This window comes from Chelmon rostratus, chromosome 6 (genome assembly GCF_017976325.1).
Source record: "Chelmon rostratus isolate fCheRos1 chromosome 6, fCheRos1.pri, whole genome shotgun sequence".
In the NCBI taxonomy this organism is placed as follows: Eukaryota; Metazoa; Chordata; class Actinopteri; order Chaetodontiformes; family Chaetodontidae; genus Chelmon; species Chelmon rostratus.
This window is the reverse complement of record NC_055663.1, coordinates 3616759-3634478: the sequence shown is the minus strand read 5'-3', so window position 1 is coordinate 3634478 and position 17720 is coordinate 3616759. Positions and strand designations below refer to the sequence as shown.

The following is a 17720-nucleotide window of genomic DNA, read 5'->3' as shown; positions in this document are numbered from 1 at the left end:
ATGGGTCAGGTGAACTACATCACAGTGTCAAGGCATAGCATGGCTCATCATGGCAGAAAACAGGAAGTAGCACCTGATCGTAATAAAGAGCTTGAGGGCCTGCATTGGAAAGCAACAAATACCTGTGTGGTAGTTAACGTAAAGGAGAAAAAAGACATTTCTTACAATGACATGTGTCTTAGGGAGCGTTTCTGGTTAGTGAAGGCAGCATGAGGATGAAACCATGACACAGAATACTGAGTCCGGATAAATGCAGCAAAATCTCAAATAAGTTCAGAATGTGGATCCACAGTAGCCAGAACTTGGCATGATCCTTCCCTGATCCACGATGAAGTGCAGTCCGGACACGTCTTGTCATCTCATCTTAAAAGGTCCAGCATATACTGTCGTATATATTGTTCTTCATTTCATTACACTGTCTCTGATTTGACATACTGCAGCTGATCTGAGACTGCACTCTGAATAGAGTCAGAGCAGTTTCAACCATCCTGTCATTGACAAGGGCGGCCTCTTCAGGTAGAAATCTCTTGAAGCCACCTCTTCACTTCACTTTAGCAGGACTATCTCTCTGCTGTACACCCTCAGGGACTTCCATGGGAAGTATTGTCAGATGAGGCGAAGCAGGCAGGCAGGGTCAGTGGCATGACTGGTTAGAGCTACAGACCGGAGGCCAGGGCTTCAGCTGTGGTAGCTGGGTACAGCTGCCTGTTTCTGAGAGAGACGCAGCAGCTCCTCCCTGATGGCCTTGATCAGGGAGGCAGAGGAGTGGGTGGGAGGAGATGTATCCAGGGGTGGTGGGGCTGACAGATAGCCCACTCCCGGGTGGTCGAGGTGCACAGGGGGTGCCGAGGGCTCCCTGATCCCGCCTCTGGGTGTCTGGAAGATAGAGGAGGGCGAGTAGTCAGGACAGTCCAGGAACTGAAGGCAGGAAGGAAGGGCCAACAGAGGGAGAAAGAGGGAGAGGAGGAGGAAAAAATGAGAGGACAACAGAGGAAAAATGTAAAAAGCTTATCAAGTGACAGAACTAGAGAGTGAGAGAGAGAGAGAGAACTAGAAGAGCAGCACAGCACTACCAGAAAACTAAAGATATATATGTAGAAAACAGAGAGAACTTCGAGGATAAAGCTGGTATATTCCAGAGTATTCCAGAGAAAAGGTCAAAAACAACAAATGTCAGTCTCTGAATACTTTCTGTAGCTTGTCTGTTGTTCATTAGCTCCTACTGAGGATGTTCAGGTCACAAATACACATTGTCATAAAAAAAGCTTGTTAATTTCCTAAGACTGATGAGCACCATAGCTTTGAACAAATGTTGCCCCAACAGTGCATTTGGGGACTATTTTCAGCCACGGACTGATATACATTTAGTGCTCTAGTGAATATTTACAGCAGCAGGGTGGTGTACTGTATATGAGATCCACTTAAAATAAACTGTGGTGCCCATGTTCATGGTCACTAAGGAATATGGAATATACTGTAGATGCTGCAGCAATTTACAGTTTGAGAAAAATAATGTGTTTCTTGAACACTGAAGCATGTAAACATTTTCTACTAGACCCAAAATAAAAGTATGAACCTGAGAATGAGCATAATATGAGACCTTTAATGGATAGAAAACAAAACCTTGGGCTTAATAAAAGTGAAATTTCTGCTTCACTCACTGCATCTTTTTCAGGCTCTGTCCTGGAGAAATTGTCGTCATGGTAATGGTTCCAGCCAATGCCTCCGTTGTGGCCTGGAGCAGCCCTGACCCCTGCTGGGTAACCATTCATCCGGCTGGACAATCCCACCTGTGTAAGATGGTGGAGCTGGGCGCCTACATACACACACGCACACACACACACATACACACATCTCATCAGAGAGACAGTACCTGACACTCAATCCTCAGCAGCCCCTTTAATACACCTTTATGCAATCGCTCCAGTCTGAAAAGCACTCTGTCTCTCTGCTGTGCTGCACTCTCTATGGTAAATGCCAGAATCCATTTCTATTAGTTTAAGTCACATGATGGCAGCATCACACCAGATGCTTCAATAATTCAAGAGAGACAAGACTTTCAGCTGGACAGGTTTATGGGGTGGAGGTGTGAGTCTGTGTTAAGAACAGTGTTGTGGCCCGCATTCAGAAGTGATCTAAAATAAACTGTCTCAACACTCTGAGACAATAAAGAGTTAATTGTTGAGATGTGTCTTTTTGTCTTTTCATATGAAAACGTTCTATACTTCAATCAAGCTGTAAGAACTGGAAATGAAAATGAGACATGTGCACATAGTTTGCTGGCAGATCAGCACAACATCTGAATCCAGTAGTATTAGTAGCCATGAAAACAGGTCTACGGCTGTTTGCGCGTTTACAGTTTCCACTCGTACCTGTAGTGCCCCCTACTGGTCGCGGCCTGGCAGATGAGGGGAGCTCATCGGCGTACAGGCCCCTGCTGGAGTACAAGCTGTCTGGCTGGAGCTGCTCACATTGCCCTGCTGTTTCTCCTGGTGGAAGGTAGCTCGAGCCAAGGCCCTGCCTAAAACACAAAGAAACAGATTTTGACATTATGGCAAATGCATTGGAATTCTTCTTCACTGTCATATCAGCACAGCCTTTAAAATACAAAACACACTCAGCATTTTCTACAAAAGCAGTAACGATATGTACATATATTGTACAATTCACAAACACAAAATACAACCAAGTGGCTGACAGCAGCCAATGATACTTTAGTCCCACTGTGGTGATGTGTTTGATCACAAATTCATCAGTTAGGTCCCGTTTGGCTGCTCTGCTCTGTACACAATGAACTGACTCCATTAAAAAAAAAAAAAAAAAAGACTCAAATATTTGGTGCTGTGTTGTGACATGAATGTGTGAGTGTGTATCGACGTTTTTGGAGGCAGTTAAGAGATCATTGCTTGGACCCGAACTATTAAACCACTGAAATAAAGATGACTCTTCTTTCATTATTCATGAGGCCCAAGTCACTGGATGCACATAGACGAAAACATTCCCACTGGTGAAGCAGTGGAAATCATGCTGCACCAATCAATAAGAGCAGTGAACGTCAAATGAGCATATCATTTATTCATTTACACATGAATATTCAATTTTCATTGACTGCTCTACTAACCTTGGTATCAGGCCTTGGACAGAAGGTGGGGGCATGCCCAGCTCAGTGAACCTCTGGAGAGGACAAGGACAAAGACAGACACACAGTGCTTAGGAGAAAGTGAGTAACAATAGTAATGACAAGGACAGAAAAAGGGAAAGTAAGCTACATGTCTGTTAGCATTTGTGGTGCTATGGTGTAATCAACATTGTAAATATTCAACGAACTTAATGTGACAAAGCTTCATATTGTAACCAGATACAGCAGATAGAAATAAAAGAGACCTTGCAGTCGATGTTGGTATGTGTTATAAAAGCTATGAACAGTGTATTTGGGCACTGGGTCTCACTTCAAGAACTGTAGTATACATTTTTTATTTTTTTGTTTTTTTTTACCAAGCATGGTTTTCTTCGATATCCCTCTTCTTTTTTTGTTTTTTGTTTTTTTTACAGCTGCACCTTTACAGCATATTAAAGCACTGAACCTGCAAAAGCAGAACCAGCAAATAGCTTTTTATTGCTCCACTGCTCACCGTTAACTCTCTTTCTGTATTTGTCACCTAGGGCGAACACTGATGTTCAACCATAAGGGACAGAGTAATGAGTAATGAGTGCTGATAGCTGTAAAATGCATTTAAGCATGAATATGAAAGAATACAAGTGAGAAGTTCAATTACTACAGTGGTAATTAAGCTACAGTGAAGACAGGAACGTGCTTAGTTTTAGTACCATAGGACAACATAACCATGAAAATACTATATTGTTATTTTTCTACTGAGAGCGTGGAGTACCTGGTTGAATCTATAATGTACTGATTGAGTTTTTCAGCAGCTATAATGCTGACAGCCTGGGCCTCACTGCTAATCTAATGTGTGTGATTTAATGGGCAAAAATCTTTACAGCTTATACAGCAGACTAATGCAATGCTCTGCCAACTCTAAATAACTGTCTGTCCTATAATGCTTATGGACACTGAAAACATTTATTTCATTTTTAGCTAAAACATGAAACACTATGAACACAGCGTGTCACACATGCACAGTATTATGGACTCCAGGCTTAATGTATTAACAACCTGTGGCACTGCATAAACCAGCCTTTGTAAGGTGCTGCTTTGCACAGACCTCTTTTCAATAAACAGCCTAAATATAAGCACAAAACAAATAGAAAAGCAAACACTGAGCTTATTATTCCAGCAGCTGTGACACGACAAACCAGCCTAAACTGACAGGAGCTAATGCCGATCAAGCATACGCAGGGTATATTACTGTAGCGTCTTAGGAGCTGTAGAGAGATGACAGGGGCTGTAAGGTCGCAGCTCCATGCGGGTGACAGATGGAGGAATACTTAACTGATTAGTTTGCTAAGAGGACACGATTAAACTTGAAGCTATAGGCTTCATGCTGGGAATGAGCTGCAAAAACCCTGAGAATGGGAGGAGATAGTGAATACAAAGGATTTCACATGTGTGTATCTACTGTTTTTTCTTTTCTGCTGTTACAAATGTTTACAGGGAGCCTATTTCCCTAAATCCATCCCAGAATGACGGAATACAGTTTACAGGAACTTAATCTCACAAAAGCTTAGGCCATGGACAACCATTTGTTGTGCAACATGAAAGCAATATGATTTGATGCTGAATTAAATTCGTTCGCCAGAGATGACTTCTTACTCCAGGGAAAGGGCCAAGAGCCGGGTACGAGGGAACCCAAGGTCTGGGGCCACGGCCTGGAGGGCTGGAGGCAGGGGGGTTGGTGTTGACCCCTGGGAGAGTGATCCCTGCTGTGCTGCCCTGAGAGGTGGGCGACACTAGGGCGAAGGCATCATCCAGCAGGGAGTGCATCTGTTGCCGCGCCTCCTCAATGGAGGGCTGTGGGGGCATGTAGGGGGGTGGGGGATGGGCATGGCCTGGAGGAGAGGAAGCGGGACCCAGGAAGACGTCATCGGTGGGGGACGGGCTCCTGTGAGGGGATCCTGGGCCTTGGTCAGGGTCAGACTGGAATAGACACAACATATTTACGGACAGTTAGAGAGGCAGAAGTTACACAGTATTCAAGACTGAGCTGATGGCGTGATTCTTCTACTCACCACATAGGCCACGTTGTTAACTCCAGGACACTTTCTGTAAGCAGCATCACTGTCTTCAGTGATGAGGTGGTCTTTGTCTGCTTCCATCATGCCTCCATTCAGCTGCTCTTTCATCCTCTGTTTGGGAGAGCGCCTTCCTCGACCACTACCCAAAATAAAATAAAATAATTAATCTATTTCTATCTACTCAAGGCTAGGCCAGAGAAAAGGATCAACTCGTCCAAACAGCTGCAACAACCCAAAATATGAGCCCAAACCTTTTTTTGGATCCCATGAAGATGGAGGCCATCTGGGCATCTGGATCAAGGATCTTATCGATCTGTATCTGTGCTTTCTGATAGATGCGGTCCTGGTCCTTCGCATCTGCGAGGCCGCTCGTCACATCATCCATGGTAGGGAAGTCGTAGTGGCCTTTCCTCTTTGCACGGAGACGTATCTTGTTGCGATGGTGCTCAATCTCTGACTTGTGCCTCAATGCTACCTGGATCTGAGAAGAAAATTACCTCATTAGACAACAACCTAAAATCTACACAGATTAGACTACCTGTAGATAAATTGAGACTTCAACAAGCAGGATGGCAATATTTTATACATATACATTATACACCATTAGTGACAACTCACAGAACTACAGCAGCATCAGAGAGTAAATAATACTGTGTTTATTTTAACCGGTAAATTAGTGAATTATATCTTCAAAAGGACTTGCAACAGTATCATCTGCTCCTATTCCATCTTCTGTACTACACTGATAAAAAATAATTACAGTCCAAGCCAATTTGGGCTTGGAATGCTGCAGTTTTCTCATGAAATACAAAATTTAACAGGGGCAACTGACAGTGTAGTCACAGTCTGGTTAAGTAAATGAGTCACCTTTTTAACTCAAACACAATTTTCTGTCATTTTCCAATGAGGTTGCACTATTTTGAATAATTTTCTAGCAATACGAGTTGTTTGTGCTATCATGCTCCACCAGTGTCAACAAATAGTCACTCGACTCGGGAACATTCATAAATCGTGACTCTCCATCAACAGATTGCCTTTCATATTTTAGAAAAATGAACAAACCTCTTTGTTGATTTGGTTGGTGTCAGAGAGTTTGCCATTGGTGGGTGGGCTGTGCAGTGGTGGGACAGGCATGGGCTGCATGGCGATAAGCTGGACTTTGTTGGGGAGCCTCCTGCTTGCATCTGCGGCACGAGACATCCGATCAACATGTTCAAAGATGGAGGCTGAGGACAGCTGCTCATTTGTACTGTTAAGAGGAGGAGGACCTGAGGAAGGAGGCACGACAGTAAAAAAACAGTCAGCTCAGTCAGCAAGGTGTAGTCACTGTAAGTCTATACACTAATGATGACTGAAACTCAGCAGACAGTGATGGATGGTGAGAGCAAGCTGAGCACAAAACTACCACACAGACAAACAGACAACACACAGACGCAGCTGCTGGAGGTCAAGCCTGAGGTCTATGGAGACACAGATGGAAAGACGACAAACTCTTACCAATTCTATTCTTGCCTGCAAACCGCAATAGAAATGAAAAAGAGTTTTATTGAGGCGAAGGAGATCAAATAAAGCACCTATGATAGACGTAGTCACTGTACCCTGACAATAAAAATAAAAGCCAAGTGAACTGAGGTCTGGCCACAGCGAGTGCTGTTTAAACTTTCAGAAACGAAAAGAAAAATAAAGGAGAAGCGAAGAGAGAGAGGGGAAGGCGGGCAAGTCATCTGGGATGATTCATTTCCACAGCCGATAAAAGCCTCTCGTCTGGTCTTGTGAAGCTCATTAATCAAAGAAAAGAAAGGGAGGAGCTGCTTCTGATGAGCAGAAAACACACACTGATCTAGACACAGGTTGAAAAAGGAAGACGGTGCATTACATAACACTCAGTGTGTCTCATATACACCAGCTTGTAAGCATTGTGGCAGAGCATATGCAGTCCCACGAAGATTTATCAATAACAAAACAGAGGCCATTCCTCTGTGGGTGAGTCAGGCTGCAGTCTGTGTGCCTGACTGCCTCTGGCTCCAGCATGTAGTCTCTGAGTGACATTGCAGGCTTGAATCTATCAACAAGCTGTCAGAAAGAGTAACTTCAGCTATGTTTTCTCTCCTATTCCCTTCTCCCTCCTCTCTCTGGACTTCTTTCAACCACTGATAGAGTTTCTACTAGGTGTTTAGCTTACTTTCTCTGTCGCCTCTATAATCTTCATGTCACTACTTGAGTGGACGCTGCACTTCTCCTCAGTCTTTCTCCTCTTTGTCTTTTTTCACCACTTCACATTCTCCCCTGCCCTCAATCTGGCCCTCTTGTCAATCAAATCATGGCAGCTTGAGCTGCTCTCTCTTTATCTCTTTATGTCCGCTCAATCCCTTCAGTTTCCTCCTTCCCCTCCCCCCTGGTATTCGCTCTCTGTGTTTGGAGGAGTGATGAGCGTGTTGCCAAGGCCACTTGCCATTTAAAACATTGATGGGGACCTTACGAGTCTGCTTGCTGTCGCTGGGCGTGGCGTGGGCTCTCAGGTTCTCCTCAGTTGATTCCCGCTCGCTGGAACGGTCACTTACCACCGAATCACCGTCAGATGGCGAGATCCTATGCAGAAGAAACACATGAATAATAGAAGCTCGAGAACACACTAACATGCTGGAATGCATAAACAAAAACAATGCTTTTCCAGAAAGATAGAAGCTGGACAGAGTCTTCTAAGAAATGATAATTTGATTTAAAGCTTGTAATAGGAAATGCATAAAAGTACTTCCACTGGCAGAATGATTCAATTTCCCAACGATTTGTCCTTGACAGATATCGAGTAAGGAGAAAAAAACAATGTCAATCCCACACTCAAAAAACAACTGCTGTAATGGACTTTACCAGTTAAGTTAGCAGTGTTTTGATATCATATGTCTATCAGCGAGGGAGATGTTGCTCATGGTGCACAACACATTATTCTGATTAAAACTGAAAATACCTGATGAATGAAACCTAGCTATCGCAACATTTATTTATTCACACTACTGAATATAGTACGTGCATGTTATCCTGACTTAATATAAATGATATACAGGAGACAAACTGACAGAATGAAAGACTGGAGATTCCTCGCAGTCTGGTGAATAAATAATTGATCTGAGGATCTGTTGAAAGCTTTTTGTCTGGTTGACTGAAATGAGACAAGTGATGTAAAAGCGAGCAGTTAAATATCTAAATAAATATCTTGATATCTGTGTCACATAGAGGATTAAAACCAACTGAGTGAACAGTGTTTTGACCATATTTATTTACATGAACAGTTTCTCAGGCTCCTGCCCCGTACTACGAAGGAGCACTAACCTTCCTCGCCTTCGACCGCTGCGGGACGCCTTGGTGGAGGAGGCAGAGTTTTTAGATACAGGAGTGAGAATCTCCCCATTCTCAGATGGGCTGAGAACGTCTTTAATGGACACAGGCAGGGGACCGGGGCCAGGCCCTGGTGGGACGGGCTCCTGAATCACCATGACGTCATCCTTACTCTGCTGGCCAAGGTGCAGCTTGGCAAAGTCAAACCCTTTTACACTGGGAGCCTGCAACTGAGGACAAGGGCAGAAGTTAGGCCTGACCGGGTGTGAGGGAAGTAGTAAACATCTCATCATCTTTAAGTGGAATCATATTCCAAATGACATTAACTGCAGTTTAAATCACGGTGGCAAATATGCAGTAAGTTCAGACCGGGACTATTTAAGGCTGGTGCACTGAAATTCTCTCCAGACCAAGAGTTGTGTGTGAGGAAAATGACATCCAGACAGATAGTTTTGAGAACATAATTAGGCTGAATGACGGATGAAAATGCGTTCAGGAGGGAGACTCAGACAGATAGACATTAATGAATAAAGAGAAAGAATATGAAAGAGAGGGCAGGGAGAGATGTGGGAAAACACTGAGCTGCTTCCTTTTCTTTCTGCTGTTGGGGGATGGAGGCAGTGAGACTATCTGAGTGTAAAGCCCTCAGGACTTTCCTCAAGCAAAGGAGTAAATAGAGGATGTCAGATCTCAACTCAAACTCCTATTACACTGAAACGTGTATACAAGAGCAGGCTAAGAGTGACATGAAATGTTCCTGTTAATTCTCTGAATTATACGTACACTCACTGGCTCTATTGGTGCAAAATTGTCTGGCTTAGGAGAGGCTTGTTGGTATAAAACTGCTAATCCAGTGTGATGCTTGCCAGTATAAAACTGCTAATCCGCAGAGAGACTGTGTGTGTGTGTGTGCATGTTTGTGTGTGCTGCTCTCTGCGGCACAGAAACAAGGCCAGTCATTGAATGGGAAAGCACTTAAAAATCTGCAGCTGAAACAGTGAAAGCCGCTTCATTATAATTAACATTGAGACTGAATGAAAGAAACACACAGCTACTGATACCACCCACACATTATATTCACTAATTACTACTTAGTCCAGTCTAATGGTAAATTGGAAAATCACAAAAAATAGTTCATACACGCGAAATGACGTCTACAAATCTGCTATTTCACAACACAGTGATATTGAATTATTCCTCAGGATGATCTAAAGACTATAAACACACCAACAGAGTGCTGCAGGAATGAGCTCTGAAGCCCGGAAAGGAGCTAGCATTGTTAAACTTCCAGGCTTTTGGTTGGATGCCTGATATAAAAGGTCTGTGGTTAAACACAATCCTAAAATATTTTCACATGTTGCTCTACGAAATAAAATACATCAGTAAAATCCCAAATCGTGAATTTTTTCTTGTGCAAACTATTCTAACTCAATATTCCAACTTGCAAATTTATCAGTTGATTGTAACGTGTGCATATATAATAGTGTAGTGGGAAGCTTCATGGTGGTGACTTTGAAGTCACGCAACTGGCTTTCAGTCGAGGGAACCAGGGTGATGCTAACTTCTGGATTAGCCTACAAAAAGCCGTCATCCCTGCAGCACAATATACTTGAATTCACAGTGAAATCCACCATTATGTGAACAACTGGATTTTCTGTGTCTGGACATCACAACTGGATTGAGGAGGATCCTAATGTCTATTACCAAAACAAGCACTAGTCACTATGGCTACTGAACAATATACCTCCTCCTTGGCTCTCCTCCCTTTAGTTAACACTTTCATTCTGTCTTCTTTCTTCATCTCCCCTGTTTTCATTATCATTGCTTTGCTCCCTTCTCTTCTTTGCTCTTCTGATTTAATTCCTTTCTTTTTCAAGCATTCATCTTTGTCCTCGTCGTCTTCATCTTCGTCATTGTCCTCCTCCTCCTGCTCCTCCTCCTCTTCTTCTTCCTCCTCCTCCTCTTCTTCCTCCTCACTGCTCATACTGTGTTTGCTCTTGGGAAGAACTACTGGCCTCTAAGCAGAAGCAATGGTAGATAGCATAAATACTTGGAGTGATGATGCTACTGTCTCTGTATCTGACATATCTGAAAATATTAACTGTTGACTGCTTCGTATAACTAACATGCAAGATTCAAACAACTGCTGTTCAGACAGCAGACACACACATAAACTACGTCTCATCTTCTAGAAACCACCAGACACTGCTCTGTACCTTCCCTCTTTTAAACTCCTTCTCTTCTTCTTCCACTTCTTCTTCCTCATACTCCTCTTCTTCCTCCTCGTACTCCTGCTCACTAAAATCTATATCCTTTTTAGTTGGAGGGAGTGTCCGCAGAAGGGAGGTCCTTGATTCTCTGAATGAGGTAGTAGACTGAGAGAGGGGGGTGGTATTAAGTGACAGAGGATTGTGTTAAGCAGAGGGGGCAGGCGAAGCGGTAGTTACTTCTGCACATTACATTCATTGTATTAACCCAGTGTGGAGGCTTTGGTTCACAGCTCAGGAAATGAAAGCCAGACACAGACAGAAAGATCAACCAGTACATGTGCTGTGGTCCAGTTACTGCTATTGTTGTTGGTCAGGGCAGCACTGTATAGAGGTCATACACCTGTGTATTAGCCCTACATCTCTCCTTCACTTTAATGGAGCTATCTAGTTTGTATGAAAAACAATCTCCATGATAGCTGGGCTTTGAAAACTTTGGGTTTGCTTTTGGAATTGGTTGTACTTTCAAATATCATAACTAACAAATTAGCACTACGATGCAGTATCCTGCACAGTGCTCTAGTAAACTTTACCCGTTCCTCTCAAAGTGAACTGATGTCTGGCTATATAGCCATTTTAATATTATTAAAAATACTTTGTTCATCAGGATGCACAGTATCTCAGCGTGTGACATCAAAGAGCAGAGAAAATCTCTCTTCTGTCAAAAAGAAAGGAAGGACAAACTTTTCAACTGTCGCAAAAACCTCAAGAACGTTTTGAATTAAATAAAAGAGCAGCCCATTTCCTGTACTAGAAGTATCATGACTTCTAATCCAGCTCATGTCCTATAATATGTCCCTACTGGGATCATTAAAGTTTAACTAACCCCATCTAAAAGGAGAAACGCTGAAGTCCAGCACATTCATGGCAATGACAGATACATGTAATTAATTAACCGTTCATTTGGATTTAAGAGTGCTCCCATCTTTTTGGCTTTCCACATTAGCTGATTTGAAGCTTTAATTCTTGGAAAACTGCTTTGATGAACATAACTGAGCATCATGTTACCTTAAATACATACTGTACATCAGCAAGTTATTCATGTACAACAGCGTGATTATCACTGTCCAACAACCATGGCTGTCCTTCTTAGTTGGGTTTTTCAGGGATTTACAGGAATTGTTTGACATTTTGGGACATGTGCTCATTCACTTTCTTGCTGAGAGATAGATGAGAAGATCCATAACATCCTCATGTCTGCACAGCAAGGCGACACAGCCAGCCTGATTGACTCCAAAGCTTCAAAAATACCAGCATCTATAAAGTTTGCTAATTTACATGTTGCATCTTGTTTGTCCATTCTGAACACGCACTGAAATAAAAAAACACAAATTGTGTTTTACAGGGACTTACATGATGGAACTATTTCTCTTCAAAAATGTCAAACTATTATCATGCCACATAAGAACACACACATAAGAACATAAGTACTGAAATGTTGTTTTTCTTCTTCATGACTGATGTGACAATGCATGGAGTCAGACACCGTACCGTACAACAGTGATCAGACTCTACCTTCTGTCTCTGCTGGATGGAGGTCATGGCATCTGGCTGGAACTCCAGCTTGTCAGTCCGACACAGTTTCCAGTACAGGATGGAAATGATGACGATGACCACGAGGAGGGGAATCACCACCCCGATGACGATCCACATGTTGGTGTTCTCAGTGTCAGAGGGTGAGGCCGCCACCTTCTCTACAGCTACAGATGAAGAGGTCGAGAGTTTTCAGTTGAGCTTCAGGCACAAATATGCACTATACTGCATCATTTCATTTGTGTATGTGGCTCAATATTTCAAGCATATCATTTTATTCCCTTTAAGGATATTGACAAACACCTCGAGACTGCAAAGCTAAACATGCAGCATCACTGGAGTGCTGGCTGTTGTCTCACTGCTGTAATCTTCAATGCAGACCTTCATTAGTTTTAATTAACGCTCATTTCATCCCTTGGGAAAGTACCAAAAGAGAACACAGTCAGCTCAGACACAGAGCTCCCTTGAGGGGATCTCATTAGGCCTTCATCCTTTGTTTAGATTCTTAATGAGGAAGACAGGATTTTGGTACAACATGTACTTGGGAAGGTAATTAGCTCAAATGTTACTATAAACATATAAAGGACCACATGGAGCCAGGAGTCAGCTTGTACCTTTTTTTATCATTAGGAGCTCATGAACACTTCCTGATATATGGTATACTTTCTGTATCCCTCTGTTCCAACACTTATTCAGATCTACCAGATCTACCAACAAGCAAACAACGTACATATATATCAAACATACACATCCACCTTCTCTAATCATACATCCCTTTGCTGTCCACAAACCTCAGTTGTCTACAATGCAAGAGGTACTCACGCTGTGCCAAGATGCCCTGGACACGATATCCCAAGACGATGGCAGCCCTTTGAACATCCATGCTGTTGAGTAGGTTGGCTGCTTGAACTGCAGGCATCCTCTGACCACTGGGACCCTCCACAAAATATACTAGCTCCAAGGGATGGTCCACACCCACCAGCCGGCTCGCACTTACAACCTGGGAGGGGCAAAGCAGAAAGGTACAGAGTGTCATTTGTCCAACATATGCATGAAATCATGTGACATGTGTGTTAGTGCTGATATGAAAAACATTATTTTTAATAGTTCAGATGAAATGAGCGTCAGAGAGACGTACAAAAGCCACAGTTTGTCATCAGGACAGCTTTCATCCATGTCCAGATACTCTTGGATTGCTTGGGTTGAGCTACTAGACTATGAATATGTATTGTATAAAATGTACATATTTTCATACTGCTAATGCCTGCTGCCTGTAACACCTGCATTTCCCTTGCTGGGGATTAATAAAGTCTTATCTTATCTTATCTTATCTTATCTTATCTTGTCATGTTGAAGAAGAAAACTCTTCAGTTTGTTTAGCCATGTGTTGGGGGCATTAGGACATTGTAATAATGTGGAAATATTCATTGTTGTCGTTGTCTTTGTGGAAATGATGCCAGAGACCTATATTCCTTGCCTGTCATACAGTTACACAGAGTGTGCTAGTGCTTCTGTTCAAAAGCATCAAAATCATAATAAGTTGTGTGATGTGTTTTAATTCTGATGTTCCCATCTGTAAATGTCTCCCCACTGCAACATTTGTGGCTACTGGACAGAGCTCAATTAACTGGAAAAGAAGTGCTTCCAAAAATGAACACAGGATCCACAGAAGATGACGTACTACTCTCTCTATATTAAAAATAGAATGTGTAATGAGCCCTAATGAGCAAAGTGTCAATTTCAATAATAAAGATGACTTTTTAATGAAGAGTGTGGTACCTCATTATCTATAAAACCCTGCAACATTACTCATTTTTGAGCTTTTGCGACTTCAGAAACTACAATTCAGACACCCACTATTTCCCCTCCTTAGCTGCCATATGCTGTAAACCTGCTATACCAGCCCCTGATCCCTATGAAAATACACATTCAAGGGTTCGTACTCTGATTTGCAGCTTTTTTTTAAATAGCAGTACACATTAACATTCACATAATGTCATTAGGCACAGAAATAAGGTGAAATATTTTAATTGTACTGTATGTATATTTGTATGTACTGTACACCTCTTTCAGTTAAACATGACGCTTGTGTAGCTGTACTTGTAATTGCTGCAAGTCCTTTTACATGATCACTTTTTCTTTGTGTAGTATTTCTGTGGACAAAAAAATGTCCACATGGACATAGACAAATAGAGAGAGCACAAAATACATAATGATACCACACTCATGATACATCAATTTGCATTCTTGTATTCCCATAACAGCATTCATTGTGTAAATATTTCTCCATGTTGTCTAATATGTGTGTGTGTGTGTGTGTGTGTGTGTGTGTGTGTGTGTGTGTGTGTGTGTGTGTGTGTGTGTGCATTCTCCCTCTGGGTGCCCTGAGGCGCAGTGCAGTCTGCTGTCTGCATTACTGGAAAGAGTAAAGCGCAGGTCATGCCTGGGTTGACACAGAAAAACGGCTGGGCAGGCTCCCTCATCCAGGGTCTAATCCAGTGCATGCATGGTTATTAGAGTGGAAAGATGGCAGCGTGAATGTGTGTGTTATTGCACGACCCCAATTCAACCTCCTCTTTTATCTGTCTAGGCAGCTTCATAAGGTATTCTCATAGGTGACAACACCACACTGAGTCTGTCATGATGGTCCAGGGCATCTGTTTGAAATATGTGTCTGCATCAAGAGAGTGAGACATTCTTCTGAAGTTCAGACAAAGATAAGTCTTTGAAATGTAAAAAAAAAAAAAAAAAAAAATCAAAAGTGACAATATCCTATCAAGGCTGGAAGGAACACAAGTACATAATAAGGCTTCTACTTTATGTATAGCACATATTCATATTTGTGACTATGAAAAATATCATTTTGAAAGGTAGAAAAGGGTGCCAGAGCCTAAAATTAGACATCTAATTTTAACACAGACACTAAAGTTTCACCACCATGGGCTTTTGCTATCCTAACTGCTCTGTGGGTTTTAGACAACAACACAGGAGGCAGAAAGGTCAGAAAGTGTGAGGCTGCTACTCATCCATGGATGATATTTATCACTCTGACAGCCCCTTGTTTAAAGACCACCAAATGCACTCAGACTCCAGGAGGTCAGATCAAATATGCATCTCCAGTCTCCAATAACAAGTCTCTTTCACCTGAGTGTTTTGCTCTCCCTGTTCCTCTGATTTCTGAATCCTTAACCCACCCCCATCTCTGTATCTCTCCCATGATAATGTCTACCCTCTCAGTGACAGAGACCCACTCTTAATCATCTGAACTGCACAGATACAGACAGGAAAGAGAAACAATTAATAATTGATCTGCTCTTAGCAGCTCTGTGGCTGACGGGAGCTCACATCCAGTAACAGGACCGGAGAAATGAGGAAGAGGAGAACGAACAAGGACTCATGAGGTTGTGGTCTTTCAGTGGCCTGCCCCTGGGCTGAATGGGATGCTGTTGCCATGGAGACAGAGCCCTATCCTGTCCCCTTTGAGATGAGCAGAGCAGGTGCGGAGCGAACCCACAAAAGCTAGAGCCTGATTAGTAAAGCAGTAAGGCTCTCAGCGGTTGCAAACACTGCAACACTCACATAATGAGGCCTCAGTACTCAGTCAAGGTGGTTAGAGAGAGCTTGCGTCAGGGAATAATGATATGAATAGTACAAGAAAGGAAGCTTTTTCTAGACGTAGCGACTAATCCATTAACAAACATCCTGTTAAAGAGTTCTGAATTTGTTGTGTAATGAACAAGAAATAAAACTGGTAATTCTACTGTTCACAGGGAAAGGCACTGCAAGCATATCTTGAACACACACGTCAGTTTTAATAATTTACAGCCTAGCGTTGTTTTTCAAAAGTTTGATTAATTTTAAAACACGTAAACTTTACTTGTTTCCATTTGTGAAATTAACATAGACATTATGTCTGCAACTGCAGCAGCTAAGTTTCAGGATACTGTCACTTGACATAAGGCAACAAATTCAACAAAAAGTGAAATGATCTACCTTGGTTGCCTTTTTCTTTCTTTCTTTCTTTCTTTCTTTCTCTTTCTTTCTTTCTTTCTTTCTCTTTCTTTCTTTCTTTCTTTCTTTCTTTTTACATGAAATGACTCCATAATACTTACATTTCTTGTGAGCTTGATAGATATTGCTCTGCATGTATTATTTTCTCCAAAGGCTACATGTGAATAAAATCAGTGGGTACTTAATAATCCTATTCTTAAATACAGTACCTGAACGCTGCTGTTGCCTATGGTGGTGGCTCTCTTAACACGTCTGACTAATCCCATCGCCTCCCCGACTAACATGGCCACTCGCCGCTCCATACTGGCTTGGAAGGTCCTCTCACCCACTTTCTGGTCCAGCACACCCAGTAGCACTATGCACACAGACAAGAGGAAAAACGAACAGAGTATCAGTGCAAAGGATCTAACATTTCAGCAGCTGTAGCAGCTTTTCACCATGCCAAGAACTCAAACCGCCGTACCTGTTCTAACCCAGGAGGAGCGAAGCAACTGGCTGGTGTTCAACTCTGGATAATGGAAAGCTGTTGGAAGAAGTACAAAATGATGTTTCAGTGGAGCAAGGTTTAACCTAAGTTCACTGTTCATGATAAGAATCAGAAAACACACCAGATGCCAGCAGTGACATCTGAGTAAGTGAAAATATTTCAAATATAGAGAGACAGCCATGTGATACTCACGTTCAGCAATCTGCAGTACAGGAAAGCCCATGTAGTAGCTGAATTCCACCACTGTGAGCTTCATCAGAGCACTGCTGACATCGGAGCCCATCACATAACCTCTTGAACTGCGCACAGTGAAGGTGATGTCCACCGGCTGCCTCACTAGCTGTTGTCCCTGATATTTAGGAGCAGCCATGGTGATGTTTACAATCTAAAACACAATTAGACAGAGATGTACTGTTCAGACAAATACACAACAATTTGTAGAAAACATTTTCCAATCTGCTGTTGATGTAGTTCTGGGAAAGCTACAAAAGACTTACGATGAAGTTCCCAATCTGAGAATCACTGGCTTCAGTGATTGGAAAGTATAATAAAAACTGGGCAGTGTGGCCTGTTTCTAGTTGTTTGTAAAACATTTCCATGCTAAAACCAATGCTTTATTTAATCCTTATATTTATTCCGACTAAAAGACTATAATACAGCCATCAGTGTAATAGGATTACACAAAACTCTACTGAAGCCAGCTAACCACATAGCCAAATAAGCTCTTTATTAACTAACAGTAAGCCTTTTTAATACTCAACAACTAGAGCATGAACTCCTTCAAGTACAAGCATCCAAGTGAGGTACCCTGGGGTCTTGTTCATAAGTGACGGTTCAATGGAGAATGAGGTGGGCAGTAGGATTGGTGTGGTGTCCACAGTGAAAGTAATGGCAGG

General features: G+C 42.3%; 1 protein-coding gene across 1 annotated transcript in view; it reads right to left on the bottom strand.

The window, feature by feature from the left end:
* Positions 1-563: 563 nt before the first annotated feature.
* si:ch211-1e14.1 (UPF0606 protein KIAA1549) overlaps positions 564-17720 on the bottom strand; it is a 33411-nt gene continuing 16254 nt past the window's right edge. Inside the window, exons 6-23 of the mRNA XM_041939500.1 lie at positions 17017-17209; positions 16801-16860; positions 16547-16692; positions 13149-13326; positions 12309-12493; positions 10743-10901; positions 10271-10543; positions 8521-8756; positions 7646-7782; positions 6691-6705; positions 6256-6461; positions 5445-5674; positions 5188-5332; positions 4772-5095; positions 3122-3174; positions 2373-2521; positions 1662-1816; positions 564-918 (exon numbers count right to left, since the gene is read on the bottom strand). Coding sequence (XP_041795434.1) covers positions 679-918; positions 1662-1816; positions 2373-2521; positions 3122-3174; positions 4772-5095; positions 5188-5332; positions 5445-5674; positions 6256-6461; positions 6691-6705; positions 7646-7782; positions 8521-8756; positions 10271-10543; positions 10743-10901; positions 12309-12493; positions 13149-13326; positions 16547-16692; positions 16801-16860; positions 17017-17209 — 3084 coding nt within the window. The 3' untranslated portion in view covers positions 564-678. The remainder of the gene's footprint in view (positions 919-1661; positions 1817-2372; positions 2522-3121; positions 3175-4771; positions 5096-5187; positions 5333-5444; positions 5675-6255; positions 6462-6690; positions 6706-7645; positions 7783-8520; positions 8757-10270; positions 10544-10742; positions 10902-12308; positions 12494-13148; positions 13327-16546; positions 16693-16800; positions 16861-17016; positions 17210-17720) is intronic.